General features: G+C 36.4%; 1 protein-coding gene across 6 annotated transcripts in view; it reads left to right on the forward strand.

The window, feature by feature from the left end:
* Positions 1-15333, forward strand: part of PSD3 (pleckstrin and Sec7 domain containing 3) — a 702311-nt gene that overhangs the window by 431054 nt on the left and 255924 nt on the right. For all 6 annotated transcript variants that reach the window (XM_050801835.1, XM_050801836.1, XM_050801837.1 and 3 more), the window contains 4 exons: positions 70-264; positions 366-446; positions 3533-3645; positions 5546-5604. In XM_050801835.1, coding sequence (XP_050657792.1) covers positions 70-264; positions 366-446; positions 3533-3645; positions 5546-5604 — 448 coding nt within the window. The remainder of the gene's footprint in view (positions 1-69; positions 265-365; positions 447-3532; positions 3646-5545; positions 5605-15333) is intronic.

Here is a 15333-nt window from a genome sequence, read left to right on the forward strand (position 1 = left end):
TATTTCATCAGATATTTTCCTTTTTGCCATATAAGAAATATCTATTATTTTCTCTATCAATTATCATAGCAATGCTGGGGTGAAAACAACACGGCTAGAAGCTCATTCCGAAATGGGGAGCACTGAAATTTTGGAAAAGGAGACCCCAGGAAATCTCAGTAATGGTACCAGCAGCAATGTGGAAGCAGCGAAAAGGTTGGCCAAACGCCTTTACCATCTGGACAGATTCAAAAGATCAGATGTTGCAAAACACCTTGGCAAGAAGTACGTTCTGACCCATTGCTGGAATCTGAATTCTCTCCTGTTTTGTGTGTGTTTTAAATAGTTTACCTTTCAATAACCAAGTCTATTCTGTTTCCTTATAGCAATGAATTTAGCAAACTAGTTGCCGAAGAATATCTGAAGTTTTTTGATTTTACAGGAATGACGCTGGATCAGTCACTCAGGTATGACTAAGCCTCACTGCTGCTCTTCATTACCTTCAAACGATTAGTTCTTAGAGAAGAAAGTAATGCCTTCTAGCTAGAATCTTATTTTTTTTCTTAAACCTCCAGCTATAGGTGGAGTATTCCTTCTCCAAAATGTTTGGGACCAGAAGTGTTGTGGATTTTGGATTTTTTCAGGTTTAGGGATGTTCGTGTTATACTTAACCAGTTGAACATCCCAAATCTGAAAATCTGAAATGCTTCAGGAGCGTTTCCTTGGAGCCTTATTTCAGCACTGAAAAGTGTTGTAGATTTTGGAGCATCTCTGACTTTGAAGCATTTTGGATTTCTGATTTTCAGGTTTGGGATGTTTAACCTGTATTTTGTGAACTTAGCTAAAATTGTATTATAGATTTTAAACACAGCAAGGAGTAAGAAAAATGTATGCATTTAATGAAATGACACATGAACCGATATTCTGCACCTAATGGGAGGCCTGAGTTCAGATAGTAAACAATTGGTAGCATAGCAAATCTGGATAAAAAATGCCATCTGTAGGAATTTTTCTGTTTTTCATTTTTTTATTGTGGTAGAATACAGATAGCATAAAACCTATCATCTTACCAATTTTCAGGTATACGGTGAATGGCATTAAAAACATTCATAATGTTGTCCAGCCATCACCACCATCCATCTCCATGATTCTTGTAAAACTGAAGCTCCATACTCTTTAAACAAGGATTTTTGTCCTTCGCCTCCTTTCCCCCTGCCCCTGGCGAACGCTATTCTACTTCTCTTTTCGATGATTTTGACTACTCTAATGTAAATGGATATATACATTATTTGCCTTCTTGTGATTCATTTAACTTAGCATAATGTCTTCAAGGTTCGTTCCTGTAGCATATGTCAGAATTTCTTTCCGTTCTAAGGCTGCGTAATAGCCCATTATGGGGAATATGTAAATACCACCGTTAGCTTCAAGAGACACTTGGGTTGGTTCCATGCTTTTGCTACTGTGAATAATGCTGCTATGAACATGAGTGTACAAATATTTCTTCAAGACTCTGTTTTCAATTGTTTTGAGTAGGGAGTTTAGTGTTTGAATGATCAGCTTAACACACACACACACACACAAAGAGTTTATAGACTGTAGAATTTTTTTCCTATAGCCCAATAGCCTGTTTTTTTTTTTTTTTTTGAGACAGAGTCTCGCTCTGTCATCCAGGCTGGAGTGCAGTAGCACCATCTTGGCTCACTGCAGCCTTCATCTAACAGGTTCAAGCAATTCTCCTGAATCAGCCTCCCAAGTAGCTGGGACTACAGGTACGCACCACCATACCTGGCTAATTTGTATTTTTAGTAGAGACAGGGTTTTGCCATATTGGCCAGGCTGGCCACAAACTCCTGACCTCAGGCAATCCACCTGCCTTGGCCTCCCAAAGTGCTAAGATTACAGGCATGAGCCACCCTGCCCAGCCCCAATAGCCTTTTAAGGTGATACTTTGGAATTAACTCTTCAGTGGAATAAAAATGAATGTCAACATAATCAGTAGAAAGTATCTGTAAAAATGTTTCCAGCAATACCCTCTTTCTCTGACCTTTTCAAAGGAAGACGTCGAAAACTCACGGATTCTCACTTTTTACATTATATTGTATTGCAAGTTTCTAAGAGTAGCTGAAGATAACACCTAGTAAGCATTTAATTTTAAACACTACTTATAAAATGTCAGTGTCTGGAAGAATTCTGAGATCAGCTAGCGTAACCCTTTAATTTTACAAATGAAGAAACTGAGGCCTGGGAGGTGAAGGGAGGGTGTTTGGACTGGAGTGTAGTACTCCAGTGATTTATTGCGGGACTCTTTTCGTGCAGCAGAGGTACTCAGGCTTTCTGACAAAACAGTTAACAGTGGCTGAGAGATGTATATTTTTGCCTTGCATTCTGATGTAGTTTATCAAAGTTAAGAAAAATTAAAGTTTTGTCAATATATAGTTTGTTAACCTTAATTATATCTATAATAAAGAAGAAGGCAAAATTTTCATAGAAATGAAGCTTATGGTGTGTTTCTTACAATAGTAAGATTTCTTAGACATTTTGAATGATTTTTTTTTTCCTTCCTATCTCATGTTTAGGAAAATGGATCTACATTGTCAATGGAGGGTCATCTGGATTAATCTCAAATAAACAGTGCTCTTAGTGACTCTGAGTAGATTAGTGTGTGGTTTTTGGCACACTTCCTATAACTTAAAGATATTTTTATACATAAACTGATTTCATTATATAAGGAATAAATTACCTATATCTCCCGATTTCCTCCTCCCATAACAAATTAATATTAAAATGTGATAATACAGAAAATTCATAGAAATCTCCTGTGTACAAAGCAATGTAAGTTATAGTGGCTTTAATAGAGATGACAATCATGTAACAAAATTACAGAAGCACCCTGATGCGTGTGGAGTTTTAAAACCTAGCCTTTATGATGATGTATTGAGTCTTAAGTGGTCTTTTTTTTTTTTATCTGACCTTTTAAAATTGGCTACTTGACACGTGGTCATAATGAGGAAATTATCTACCTTCCCAAGGCTTTCTTGATGTATTGACCACTCTGTTATCACCCTGTCATCTTTTAAGTTGACTTTTTTTTCCTCTTCTTCTTCTGAGACGGAGCTTCACTTTGTCATCCAGGCTGGAGTGCAATGGCATAATCTTGGCTCACTGCAACCTCTGCCTCCTGGATTCGAGTGACTCCTACCTCAGCCTCCTGAGTAGCTGGAATTACAGGCGCCCACCACCATGCTCAGCTAATTTTTGTATTTTTTTTAGAGGTGGAGTTTTGCCATGTTAGCTGGGCTGGTTTTGAACCCCTGACCTCAAATGAATGCCTGCCTTGGCCTTCCAAAGTGTTTTATAGAATTTAAATCCTAATACAAATTTATATTGAATGGCTATCTAGTAAATGATTTTTTTTTGCAGGCAGAGAATAACTTTATAATATCTTACCTTGTATAATTAATATCTTAGATTTGTATAAATTGACTTTTAACTGTCAAACAGTGTGATAGCATTTTCTAAAATTTCACTTTTTAAATTTTTAATTCTCTTGTAGGTATTTCTTTAAAGCGTTTTCTCTTGTGGGAGAAACTCAAGAACGAGAGAGAGTTTTGATACACTTCTCCAATAGATATTTTTACTGTAACCCAGATACTATTGCTTCACAAGGTAATCTGATACAAATCCTCGAATTTCTTTTTTATATCAATGGTTATTTTCCTTATCCTGAAAGTTAACTTTTACTATGAGAAATTATGTAACTTCAATTAGCTAGTGATAACTACTAACACTTCTATTTACTTCATTCTAGTCTGTTTAATACTTAATGTCAAATTGGAATTAGAGTTTTGTTTTTATCTGCATTTTCTTTCATTGTGAGCATTTTCTCATGTCATTAAATATTCTGTAAAAGGATAATATTTAAGGACAGCATGTTATCCTTTACTCTTACTTAAATTATTTTGTTTTCCACTTCTCTAGTATGACAGCATACTTGAAATGTTCGTGATTTGTCACTCTAAGATTTTATGTAATAAAATTTCAGTTTTCTTATTTCTTATACATTTGGTCTCTACATTTCTTGTTGAAAGCTTATGTAAGCAGAGTTTTGGGGTTAGTTTTGGAAATATGAACAAATCTCACTAGTGGTTGCACTGTGCCTCTAGTTTTTTTGCTTGATATTAATTATAATGATACCACAAACTTCTGTTGATGATTTTAATAAACTATGAATTTATGCTTATTATTTTTACAAAGTAAACGACTTAATTGTAAACTGTTTATTTGTGGACCCTCCCTTGTTGAAGAGAGAGCTTTCCTCCATTTCAATTCCTGCAATAAAGCACACTTTTCAGTGTTCGAAGTGAAGCACTTTGACTTTCAGTTGGAAAATCTTTCATAAACTTAGAGATTATGGAGTAAATCACTGAGACTAGATTCACAAGAAATAATAATTACCTCTTAGCTTCAGTATTGCCGATTAACCTCGATAATGTGCTTGGTACTGGCCAAGGTGCTTGCCTCTACCTTCTCTCCATCCCCCAGGCTGTAGTCAAAGTTAATTCATCACCTGATTAAGGCCACATTCCTATCGGTAAACTGATGCTATTTGGACCAGTTATTCACTATCTCTGTCACCATTAGCCCTGACAAGAGAATAAAAGAGATAAAAGCAGGCCATTTTTATGAGAACTTTCTGCAAATCTAAGAAGATGTTTACATTCTTGGATAAAAAAAGAAATACAGATTCGTGTACTTAATTGGCTGTTGATAAGCATATTTGAGAGTTGGCTGCTGAGTTCTTAAAATACTTTGGAGAATTTGTTTTAAATATATGTAGAACTTGTGATAATAAAATGGTACTAGAATAAATACACTTTTAGCCATTTGGTAGCATCTACTAAGAGACACTGATAACAGAAATCACCTACTATACTAAAGAACTTATCTGTTAAAAATACCCTGCCTTTAATATATGAGTGCAGTGATTAGACCTTTCTAATTTAGCGTAAATTGGTAAGATTTTTACTGCATCTGAAACTGCTATTATCTACTGTACTTGTAGAGAATTAGTAGAGTGAGACTAAGGAGAACAACTAATTCTAATGTTTGGAAATGAGAATCTTTACTTGGAGAACATTTTTATATGACTTCAACCTAACAGAAATGTGTCTTTAGAGGATCATATTTACTTGTCTTCCATTGTAAGCAATGCTTGTCTAGATATCCTTGTACTATGTATAGATCCTTAATTATTGCTGTAGCGCAAAACCCTAGAAGCCAATTTGTTGTGTCAAAAGACACTGTTTCAAGGCTTTACATGTGTACTACCAAATTGTCCTCCAGAGAGGTAAGAACAGTTTATCAACAGTGGAGTCCAGTTCTGTGCATTGAGGTTCTTTCTATATGGAAATTATTCTCATCCATTTTTTGTTTCTTAAAACAAGTAAGCCTGTACCTAGCACAGTACTGTTTTCATAGGTTCTGAATGTATCCTATCAATGATAACAAGGTGAAGTCCAACAGTAAAAAGCGAATTCATGCTTTCTTTTCTTGTGTCTTTCTTCAGATGGAGTCCATTGCCTTACCTGTGCAATAATGCTTCTTAATACAGATCTACATGGCCATGTAAGTATGGATTTGTGAAACTTAGATCCAAAACATGTCGGGCTTATCTCTACTTTTATGTTTGTACACATTTATTTTCTGCCTCCCTGTTCCTCATTCTCTACATGGTTCCCATGGCAGGTGAATAAAAAGAAACCTTCGAAAAAAGAAAGAATTTTTTTGTTTCACATGCTAGCACAGAGTATGATTTTAAATGCATGGTCTTGGTGCCTGGAGTTGTTTTAGGAGTAATGTGTGTGTTCTGTATCTTCTTTGTCCAGTAGATGGCAGACAGAGCTTTTATTTGTTTTTGTTTTTTGGTTGAGAATTGCAGTTGATAGGTAATAATGGAGAGAATATAAGTTAGATCTGAAAATGTGAATCGTGTTTTCACTACATACCATAGTGAGTCGAATAACTCAGGCTTTCTTATGGTCCTCAGTTTACCTAGTCTTTTACTAGTTGAAATAATAAAATAATGTAATCATCCTCTCATCATCTACTTAAGATAGAGGATAAAGTTTTACAATGTATAATTGTACATACACTTGCAAGTTTTGTAGAAGTAGAATTTTAGCATTTACTCGAACTCTTCATAATACTCTTCAAAATAAATGAACCTGGGACTATGAAGTAATTTTTGCTCTAAATAAATATAGATTAATCCATATTTAACAAATTCTCATTTTATTTTGAAGAAAAAGTCAGATGTCCGCGTAGACTATATGATCCCTTGATTTGCTGTAATATATCTTAAAATTTTAAAATTACATATAAAGAATTGATATTTAGATATTCTGCTAGTCACATAATTTCCTTTTTTCGAAAATACAGTGTTCCCCTTTAAAAAAGGCATCATGGAGCTCTATGGGACCATTAAGTTGGATTAGCTGTTAAAAGAGGAAGGGATTCAGGGGAGAAAGGGTTCCGCCACCAGAAAGCAAAAAGGAGACAGAGTGATAGAATCCCAGTTTTAACATCATTTTAACATATCTCAAAATACTCAACTAGAAAGTTCCTTTTGCCATTTATAAGAGGTGAATTTAGAATCACTTGTAAACGTATGTAGCACGTGTCCAGAGACAATACAGATTAAGAGAATATAGATCCTTTCAGGAAGCATTCTTGGGCAATAGCACTGCTAATATATCATGTGGAAATGCAGGCATTTCACAGTGTGAACATTGATGTGGGTACCACAGTGTAACGTTCATCTAGCTTGTTAAGGGGATGGCCAGTCAGTGGATTGTCCTGACCACTCTTTGCCTTTTACTGGCCAACCAAGTTTTCACTGCTTCGTCTTCCTGTTTGGTGATAGCAGTTGCTCTTTGCACCCTTCTTTCCCTTAACCTTTCTGGGCAAAGGAGATAATGTTGACTGTGTTTGGCCACATATAACATTGATCCGAATCAGTGATCACCAGCATGAAGAATTCTCTTCACATTAGATATTTTGAGGTTCCATCAACATATAAGAGTTGTATGTTTAGCATCTGTTAACTGAGAAAATGTTTAATGATGGGAGAAAAAAAATTCAGTAATATTGCAATTTCTGTTTAAAGGTTGCAGATCTCTTAGAGCTTTTGTCACATGTTTGATGATTTGTTTCTACTAAATCCTTGATTGCGTTTTTTAAAAGCTAATAGCTTTAATAATACTTTTACATACGCATGTATCTTACTCATAACTTGAAATGTAGCAACCAATAAAGATGTTGTTTTTTATTAGCTATCTCAGCTTGCATGATGGCTAGATAAACTGTGGACACCCTAGTGTCAGTAGCTACAGGTTTATTGCTGCAAATCTAGGACATTTGCCCTTCTTTACACTTACAAGGAATTCTAAGGAGATTAGATGAAGCATCCTGCTTCTTGGCAACTGGGATGGAAGACAGTTTATATAAATTAACATTTTAATATTATCTTGAATTAGGCCAATCACAGATAATTAATTGGCAATAGTAGCAAAATTACTGACAGAAGAGGGAGAAAAATTATCAATAACAGTGAATCTCTGTCATATTCAGGATCATGTGTTTGGTGATGCGTAGTTCTCTGCTATAAAAATGTGTGCGATATACTTGGGATTGCCTGTTTACGTTTTCTGTATTAGTTTTCTATAATGCATGCTGTTACAAGTCTGTCGAATACAAAGTAGCTATCATAAGAACTAACCGTGTAAATGTGTTTCTTCTATCTTTCTCCTCTGGATTCATTTTAAAAATAAATTATTCTTCTAGGTGGTAAGTTTTTAATCCATAATTCTGGATGTAGCTTCTCTTGCATCATGATTGCCTGATTTTTTTTGTTGTTGTTTTAGTGTCTGTTTGACTTATTAGCATGACCCCTATGAAATCGAATCATACAGGAGATAAAATGAATTATTTCTACTGCTCTGCTCCTTTTCACCTTCTCCTTAATGCTATGCTACCTAGAGTATGACCACCCATTACTTGATCCAGTGCCAGAATAATCTTCATGGGGAGTACACTAATAAACCATTTTTCTTTTTTTCCTTACCATTGTGTTGTGATAGCAATACTGCAGCATGATCTGTCTAAGAAGTGCCAAGAGCAGCCTGTCCTCATATACTTTCAATAGGGGAGGGCTGACTCCCCTTTTGGGAGGTTAACTTGTTTTGGCTGCTCTTGGTGAACCTTTTTCCTTCACGGTAAGGAATGATGTACTGAAAATGCATTGATATGGGCCTCGGTTTGGCCTGCTAATTTCCTTACTAATAAAATAATGGAATGTGTACTAACATTATACTTACACTTAGCTAATGTGACATGTTGAAATGCCTCTCTTTTTCTAATTTTCCCCTTCAACAAACATACATACATATATATATATATATATATAGTGTGTGTGTGTGCGCCTCCTCCTTTCCATACTCTTCGCTATTTGGGTAAGGATTAGAAGTGAGTAAGACAATGTTCATGGCAGCCACATGTCCTCTCTGATGGAGTTGGCTAGGCTGACCTCATTAGGTTTCACTGAAGACATGGTAGCAGGTTGCTGAGGTGCTATGATGGGAAAACACTGGGAAGGTGTTTTAATTTCATGTTGGATTATATTAAACCTGTCTAATTAGGCTCGGTAAAAAACAATCTGAAGTATATATAATATTTGGGGGGAGAAATTCAGTACCTGCTTTTAAAAAAATGTGTGACTGATTGATCATTTTCCTAGCAATAGTATCTACTTGCTTTGACTTGTCTGAAAGAAGTTTATTCCCTTAAAATTGTAGTGATGTGGCGAATTTGCTATATAATTTGTTTTATTTTCAAAATGCCTCTTTATCTACAAAATACATATGTAAATTAAACTTCTGTACATACAGATACATTTCTCTTAAACTCTAGGGTTTCTTTCTTTGCTATATTGGAAGTAAGTTTTATTGAATATTGCTTGAATTATCAACAAGGAAAGAGTTGAAAGTCTTTTTCTTAAACCTTGTTTGAAATGGTATGAATAAGATTTGATATGTTAGAATAAGTTTATACTTACTGCTTGTCTGGACAGATCTTCGAATGTGTTTTATTTGTTACCACTAACTAGCTTGCTTGTACTTCAGTCATAGTTTTAGTCAGGTTCCTACCATGCTGGCAGGATTATCTCCCACGGCTGGTGTTCTAAGGTAGTAAGAGGGTTAAATATAGAATTGCATAGCACTGAGGAGTGAGATAGATCGGAGCATAGTCATTTGGCCAGTTTCACAACTGGAAAGTCAGAAGAGATACACAAGTCAGTGGCTGGCCAAGGTCAGGCCATTGTAAGAGGCAGTAGCCAGGGCATTATTTTAATCAAGATTTTTTGACAAAATGTACCTTTTAACATCAAGACTCGAGATTTTCAGTAGCAGTTTTATCCAGCGTCCCTCTGTTCTTCAGTATTGGCAGGAGCCAGCCCAGCATGTACAATTGGTATAAGAGCCTGGTTGTGGTTCTTAAAGGTGGCTCTCTTTATTGGGCTAGGCCTCCTACGTATACTTTGCCCTCGACATACTCAGAGCGTGTTGAGTATCATGCCCCCTGTGGTCTGAGTTTAATGTATGAGGCAGGACCTTACTAATGTTTTTAGTAGTGGGTTATAAGTTTGATAAGGGCTAAAACCATAGCTAGTACAACTTACTGGTAGGGAGAAGAATATAGTCAAGGAAGAAAGTATATTTAGGTTTTGTAACAGAACAGTGTTAAAAAAAAATATGTGGAGTTCAGTGTGAGTTAGATTGTAGGATTTCATTATTTCTTTTCCAATCTATAAAATTAATTATTGCATTGGCTTTCTAGGAGCCTAGAATCTTAAATACTGGATAAATGTTTGGTTTATTGTCAGTAGTGGAAAATGACTATTATAAAAATTATTTTAAAAATTTAAAGTTTCACATTGTGCTATTTTATATTTTCATTGTCAAAAGCATCACAGACTTCCATGAAGTTGATGAACCTTATAGAGTTAATATCCTCAAGAACTCTCTGCATCTGTAATGATCACTATTGTAACTGGCAGCTGCCTTAAGTACATTTGCATGCTGTCCTCTCATCTCCGTGCAGGATAATATCTTCCCTGTGGATACCTCTTCTGTCAGTGCTTCTCTGTGTCTGTGACGCCCTCTGCCATGAAAGCTATCATTGGCATTCTATTTTCTCTCTGAGCTTCCCCCTGCTTAGATTCCAGCCATGGTCATAATTGTATTGTGCCAGCACTGCCTTCTCCTTTGGAGTCCTCTCTCCTACCTCCTTGATGCCGTGTCTGTCTTGTCTTTCCTATTTTTCCCCCCTAAATTATTATTTGCAAAGATCTTTTTATTTATAACTTTTTAAGGTCAGGGGTACATGTGCAGGATATGCAGGTTTGTTACATAGGTAAACAAATGCCAATGTGGTTTGCTGCACAAATGATCCCATCACCCAGGTATTAAGCCTGGCATCCATTAGCTATTCTTCCTGATGTTCTCACTCCTCCCACCCTCCACCCTCTGACAGGCACCAGTGTGAGCTGTTCTGCCCCATGTGTCCATGTGTACTCATCATTCAGCTCCCACTTAGAAGTGAGAAAACATGGTAATTGATTTTCTGTTCCTGCCTTAGTTTACTAAGGATAATGACCTCTGGATCTGAATGGGAGAAAAAAATTGTAATTTATCCATTTGACAATGGTCTAACATCCAGCACCTACAAGGAACTTAAATGTTCTGCATAGCTTTTGCTATGCAGAAGCTCTACAGTTTAATTGGATCCCATTTGTCAATTTTTGCTTTTGTTCCGATTGCTTTTGACATCTTAATCATGAAATTTTTGCCCTTGCCTGTGTCCAGAATGGTATTACTTAGATTTTCTGCTAGGGTTTTATTGGTTTTGGGTTTCACATTTAAGTCTTAAATCCATCATGTCCCTGTAAAGGACATGATCTCATTCGTTTTTGTGGCTGCATAGAATTCCATGGTGTATATATACTACATTTTCTTTATTCAGTCATTGATGAGCATTTAGGTTAATTCCACGTGTTTGCTATTGTAAAAAGTGCTGCAGTTAACATTTGCATGTGTGTATCTTTATGACAGAATGATTTCTGTTCCTTTGGGTATGTACCTAGGAATGGGATTGCTAGGTCAAATGGTATTTCTGGTTCTAGGTCTTTGAGGAATTGCCATACTGTCTTCCACAATGGTTGAACTAATTTACACTCCCACCAGCACTGTAAAAGCATTCCTTTTTCTCCACCACCTCACCAACATCTGTTGTTTTTTGACTTTTTAATAATACAGCCATTCTGACTGGTGTGAAATGGTATCTCATTGTGGTTTTGATTTGTGATATTGATCAGTGATATTGAGGTTTTTTTCATGTTTCTTGGCTGCATGTATGTCTTGAGAAGTGTCTCTTCATGTCCTTTGCCCACTTTTTAATGGGATTTTTTTGTGTTTTCCTTATACATTTAAGTTCCTTGTGGGTGCTGGATATTAGACCATTATCAGATGGACAAATTACAAAGTTTTTCTCCCATTCTGTAGGCTGTCTGTTTACTCTGATACTTAATTTTGCTATGCAGAAGCTCTACAGTTTAATTGGATCCCATTTGTCAATTTTTGCTTTTATTCCAATTGCTTTTGACATCTTAATCGTGAAATTGTTACCCTTGCCTGTGTCCAGAATGGTATTGCCTAGAGTTTCTGCTAGGGTTTTATTGGTTTTGGGTTTCACATTTAAGTCTTAAATCCATCTTGAGTCGATTTTTGTATGTGGTGTACGGAAGGGATCCAGTTTCAGTTTTCTGCATATGGCTAGCCAGTTTTTCCAGCACCATTTATTAAATAAGGAGTCCTTTCCCCATTGCTTGTTTTTGTCAGGTTTGTTGAAGATCAGATGGTTGTAGGCATGTGGTCTTATTTCTGGGTTCTCTATTCTGTTCCATTGGTCTGTGTGTTCATTCTTATACCAGTACCATGTTGTTTGGGTTACTGTAGCCTTGTAGTACAGTTTGAAGTCAGATAGCATGATGCCTCCAGCTTTCTTCTTTTTGCCTAGGATTGCTTTGGCTGTCTGGATACTTCTTTGGTTCCATATGAATTTGAAAGAGTTTTTTTCTAATTCTGTGAAGAATGTCAGTGGTAGTTTAATGGGAATAGCATTGAATCTATAAATGACTTTGGATAGTACGGCCATTTTCATGATATTGATTCTTCCAATCTTCTATGAGCGTGGAATGTTTTTCCATTTGTGTCATCTCTGATTTTTTTGAGCAGTGGTTTGTAGTTCTCCTTGAAGAGGTCCTTCATTTCCCTTGTTAGCTGTATTCCTAGGTATGTTATTCTTTTGTTAGCAGTTATGAATGGGAGTTCATTCATGATTTGTCTGTTGGCTTGACTGTTGGTGTGTAGGAATGCTAGCAATTTTAGCACATTGATCTTTGTATCCTGAGACTTCGCTGAGGTTGCTTATCACCTTGAGAAGCTTTTGATCTATGCTTTTACCTGACTTGGAGCTCCCCAGACACAGTGGCCCCAAGGCTGTCATCCCTGGAGCTTCTCAGTGATCCTAAGAGAAGAATCAGGGCTAGATCTCACAGTTTCAGAGGGTTTCTAGTAGGGTCTGGCATTCATTTTCACCAGTACTCTTTCTGTGTGCACAACAAGGATATGGGGAATAATAGCCTGAGAACCTAACCATTAGTTGTTGAAATGTTTTTATAGAAAAATGACATGATCTAAAAATGTTGAATTGTAAAATGAATTTTAGAATATAATTTACTATCATATCACCAAAGGTCTAGACTTTAATAGGAATCCTTATATAAGTATGCCATAGGTTAATCTTACACTGGTCAATTTTGTTGGATTCTATGACCTCTCAGAATGAAAGCCTTCTTTCCTTTTTCCCATCCTCTGTTCCTTCACCTGTCCCCTTTCCCCGCCCTCTAGCCTCCCACTTTTGGTAGTTTTGCTTTTTTTAGAACAGAATTATATATGGAAAATACCTCAGGGTAGCTTTAATCAGTTGTGTCACTGGGGCTCATTGAGGGACCTCATATTATCTAACTTATACATTATTCAGTCTTCTTATCATTGTAAGCTTTTTACATTGGCACAGTTCTGTTATAGAACGTGATAAGGGAAAGCAGGTCAAATTCTAAGTCAGTTTTGCTCTTTCTTACTTCTTGCAAATTGATTGTGGAGGAAGGAGGAAGGAGTGAGGATGAGAGTGGCTGAAACCCCTGACTCTTCTTTCCAATTCTGTTGCTTACTTTAATGCCTGTCCTGCTACAGCAATCAAATTAAAAATTGTTTAGTTAGTCTTTGTAATTTGACAGTGAGTTAGGTGTGTTTATCTTCTCAAATGTTAGGGGAAGTGCTTTCTAGGAAATATCAATAGAAATCTGATATTTCAGTGTTCTCAAGCTTTTTGGTCCCAGGATAGCTTTATACTCTTAAAATGTTTGAGAACCCCCAAAATCTTTTGTTTATATATTAATATTTATCTGAAACTAAAACTGGTAAGATTTTTAAATTGCATTAAATCATTAAAAACCCATTAAGTGAATAACACATTTATGAATAGTAGTTATACTTTCCTACGTGAGAAATATATTAAAGAATAGTGCTTATAATTGTTGCTCATCTTTTTATATTTGGCTTAGTAAAAGATGGCTAGATTCTCATATCTGTTTTTGCTTATAGTTGGTTGCAGTGTATCAGAAGTCATGTATCTTCTAGAAAACTCCAGTGTATATCTGAGAGAATGAAAAAAATGTTTTTAGTGTTACTGTAAAAATAGGGTTGACCTCATGGACATCTGGAACAGTGTCTCTGAAACACTTTGAGAACCATTGTGCTGAGGTACTATTTTTAGTTCCTTTTTTTCTTTTTACCACTCTGGCTCCTTTTTCAAAGGCAGGATATTATAGGACAGGTGGGAAAAGTCCCAATGACATATCAGATACTCCTAAATGTTGAGCTTTTAGCACTTAAATGAGCTCTGTGATTAGGGTTTATGAAAGAGCACATTGAATATCTGCTGTAGTCCTGGTTTGAAAATTTACAAGGGGTCCTCCTTTGCCCACCAATCATATATTTAAAAAGAAATGGACACCTGAGGGCAGCATGACATAATCAAACTTACCTGATAGCAAAACATACAAAATAAAAGCAAAACAGGAGCTTTCAGCAGAGTCACATAACCGAAGTAATTACCAAATCAGTAGTATGCCTTTCCACCATTTATTGTAACATGTTGGAGGAGGTGGAATTGTCATATGGGAGAGTATGCCTGCTGTGTTTTTAATATCCTGAGATTTATGAAGCCAGATTTTACCAATGGATGAGGAGGGCTTTTAGTTTCTCTGAAAGCATGTTTTCCACAAAGCTTCCAGACCTGACACTATTAAAAATGAAGAATTTTAGAATCATTATGCTTAATTCTTCAACCTCTGAGTCCAAGTATATGCTGTTGTCTGCTTTCCTGGTGAATACCTAATTGACACAGCTGGCCTATTCACAGCTCTCCTAGGGCTGATTTTTAAGTTAGCCAATGGTCAGAGCTTTGTAGAAGGTTCCATTGCCAGGGATGGCACGCTCAGGCACACTCAAAGAGTCTTGGTCACCCATATGCTGAGTGTGGTGCCGGAGCTTGTATATGGTTTCTGACTGCTCCTGATATGAATAAGATTCTCCATCTTCACTTGCCCCTTTGCTCCCATTATTGCCACAGAAGTTGGGAGCTGCTTCTCTGTTGCGGTGGGGGGAAAATGCCCTTTGTTTTAACAAAGCAAAAACCTGCGTTTGGAGAATAGAATACATCAGGTTGCCTAACCTGTTTGCCTGCTCACTCACAATGTCGTCCTCAATACCAATACCACTTCCTTCTGGTTTTCTTTAAGACAAGGGGTGGACAAGTTATGACTCATAGGCGAAATCCATCTGGGGCTTGTTTCTGTAAATCAGTGTTATTGTAAATAGCCATACCCAGTTGTTTACATCTTCACACCAGTTACAGTGTTGAATAACTGTAACAGAATATATGACTTGGAAAGCCTAAAATATTTACTCTCTGGTCCTTTATAGAAATTTATAGAATTTGTCTGTTTTGGACTCTTGCCCTTAGTTCATGAAACCTGCTAGAGCTTGGACACTTGTTTCCCCAAACTCTTTACTAAGAATTGTATATGGGAATGTATTAAACATATCGAGGATAATAAGTTTTTCCAGAAATGATAAATTTGTCAAGGAACTTTCCTCTAAAGGGCGTTTAATG

The sequence above is a fragment of the Macaca thibetana genome, chromosome 8 (genome assembly GCF_024542745.1).
Source record: "Macaca thibetana thibetana isolate TM-01 chromosome 8, ASM2454274v1, whole genome shotgun sequence".
NCBI lineage: Eukaryota > Metazoa > Chordata > Mammalia > Primates > Cercopithecidae > Macaca > Macaca thibetana.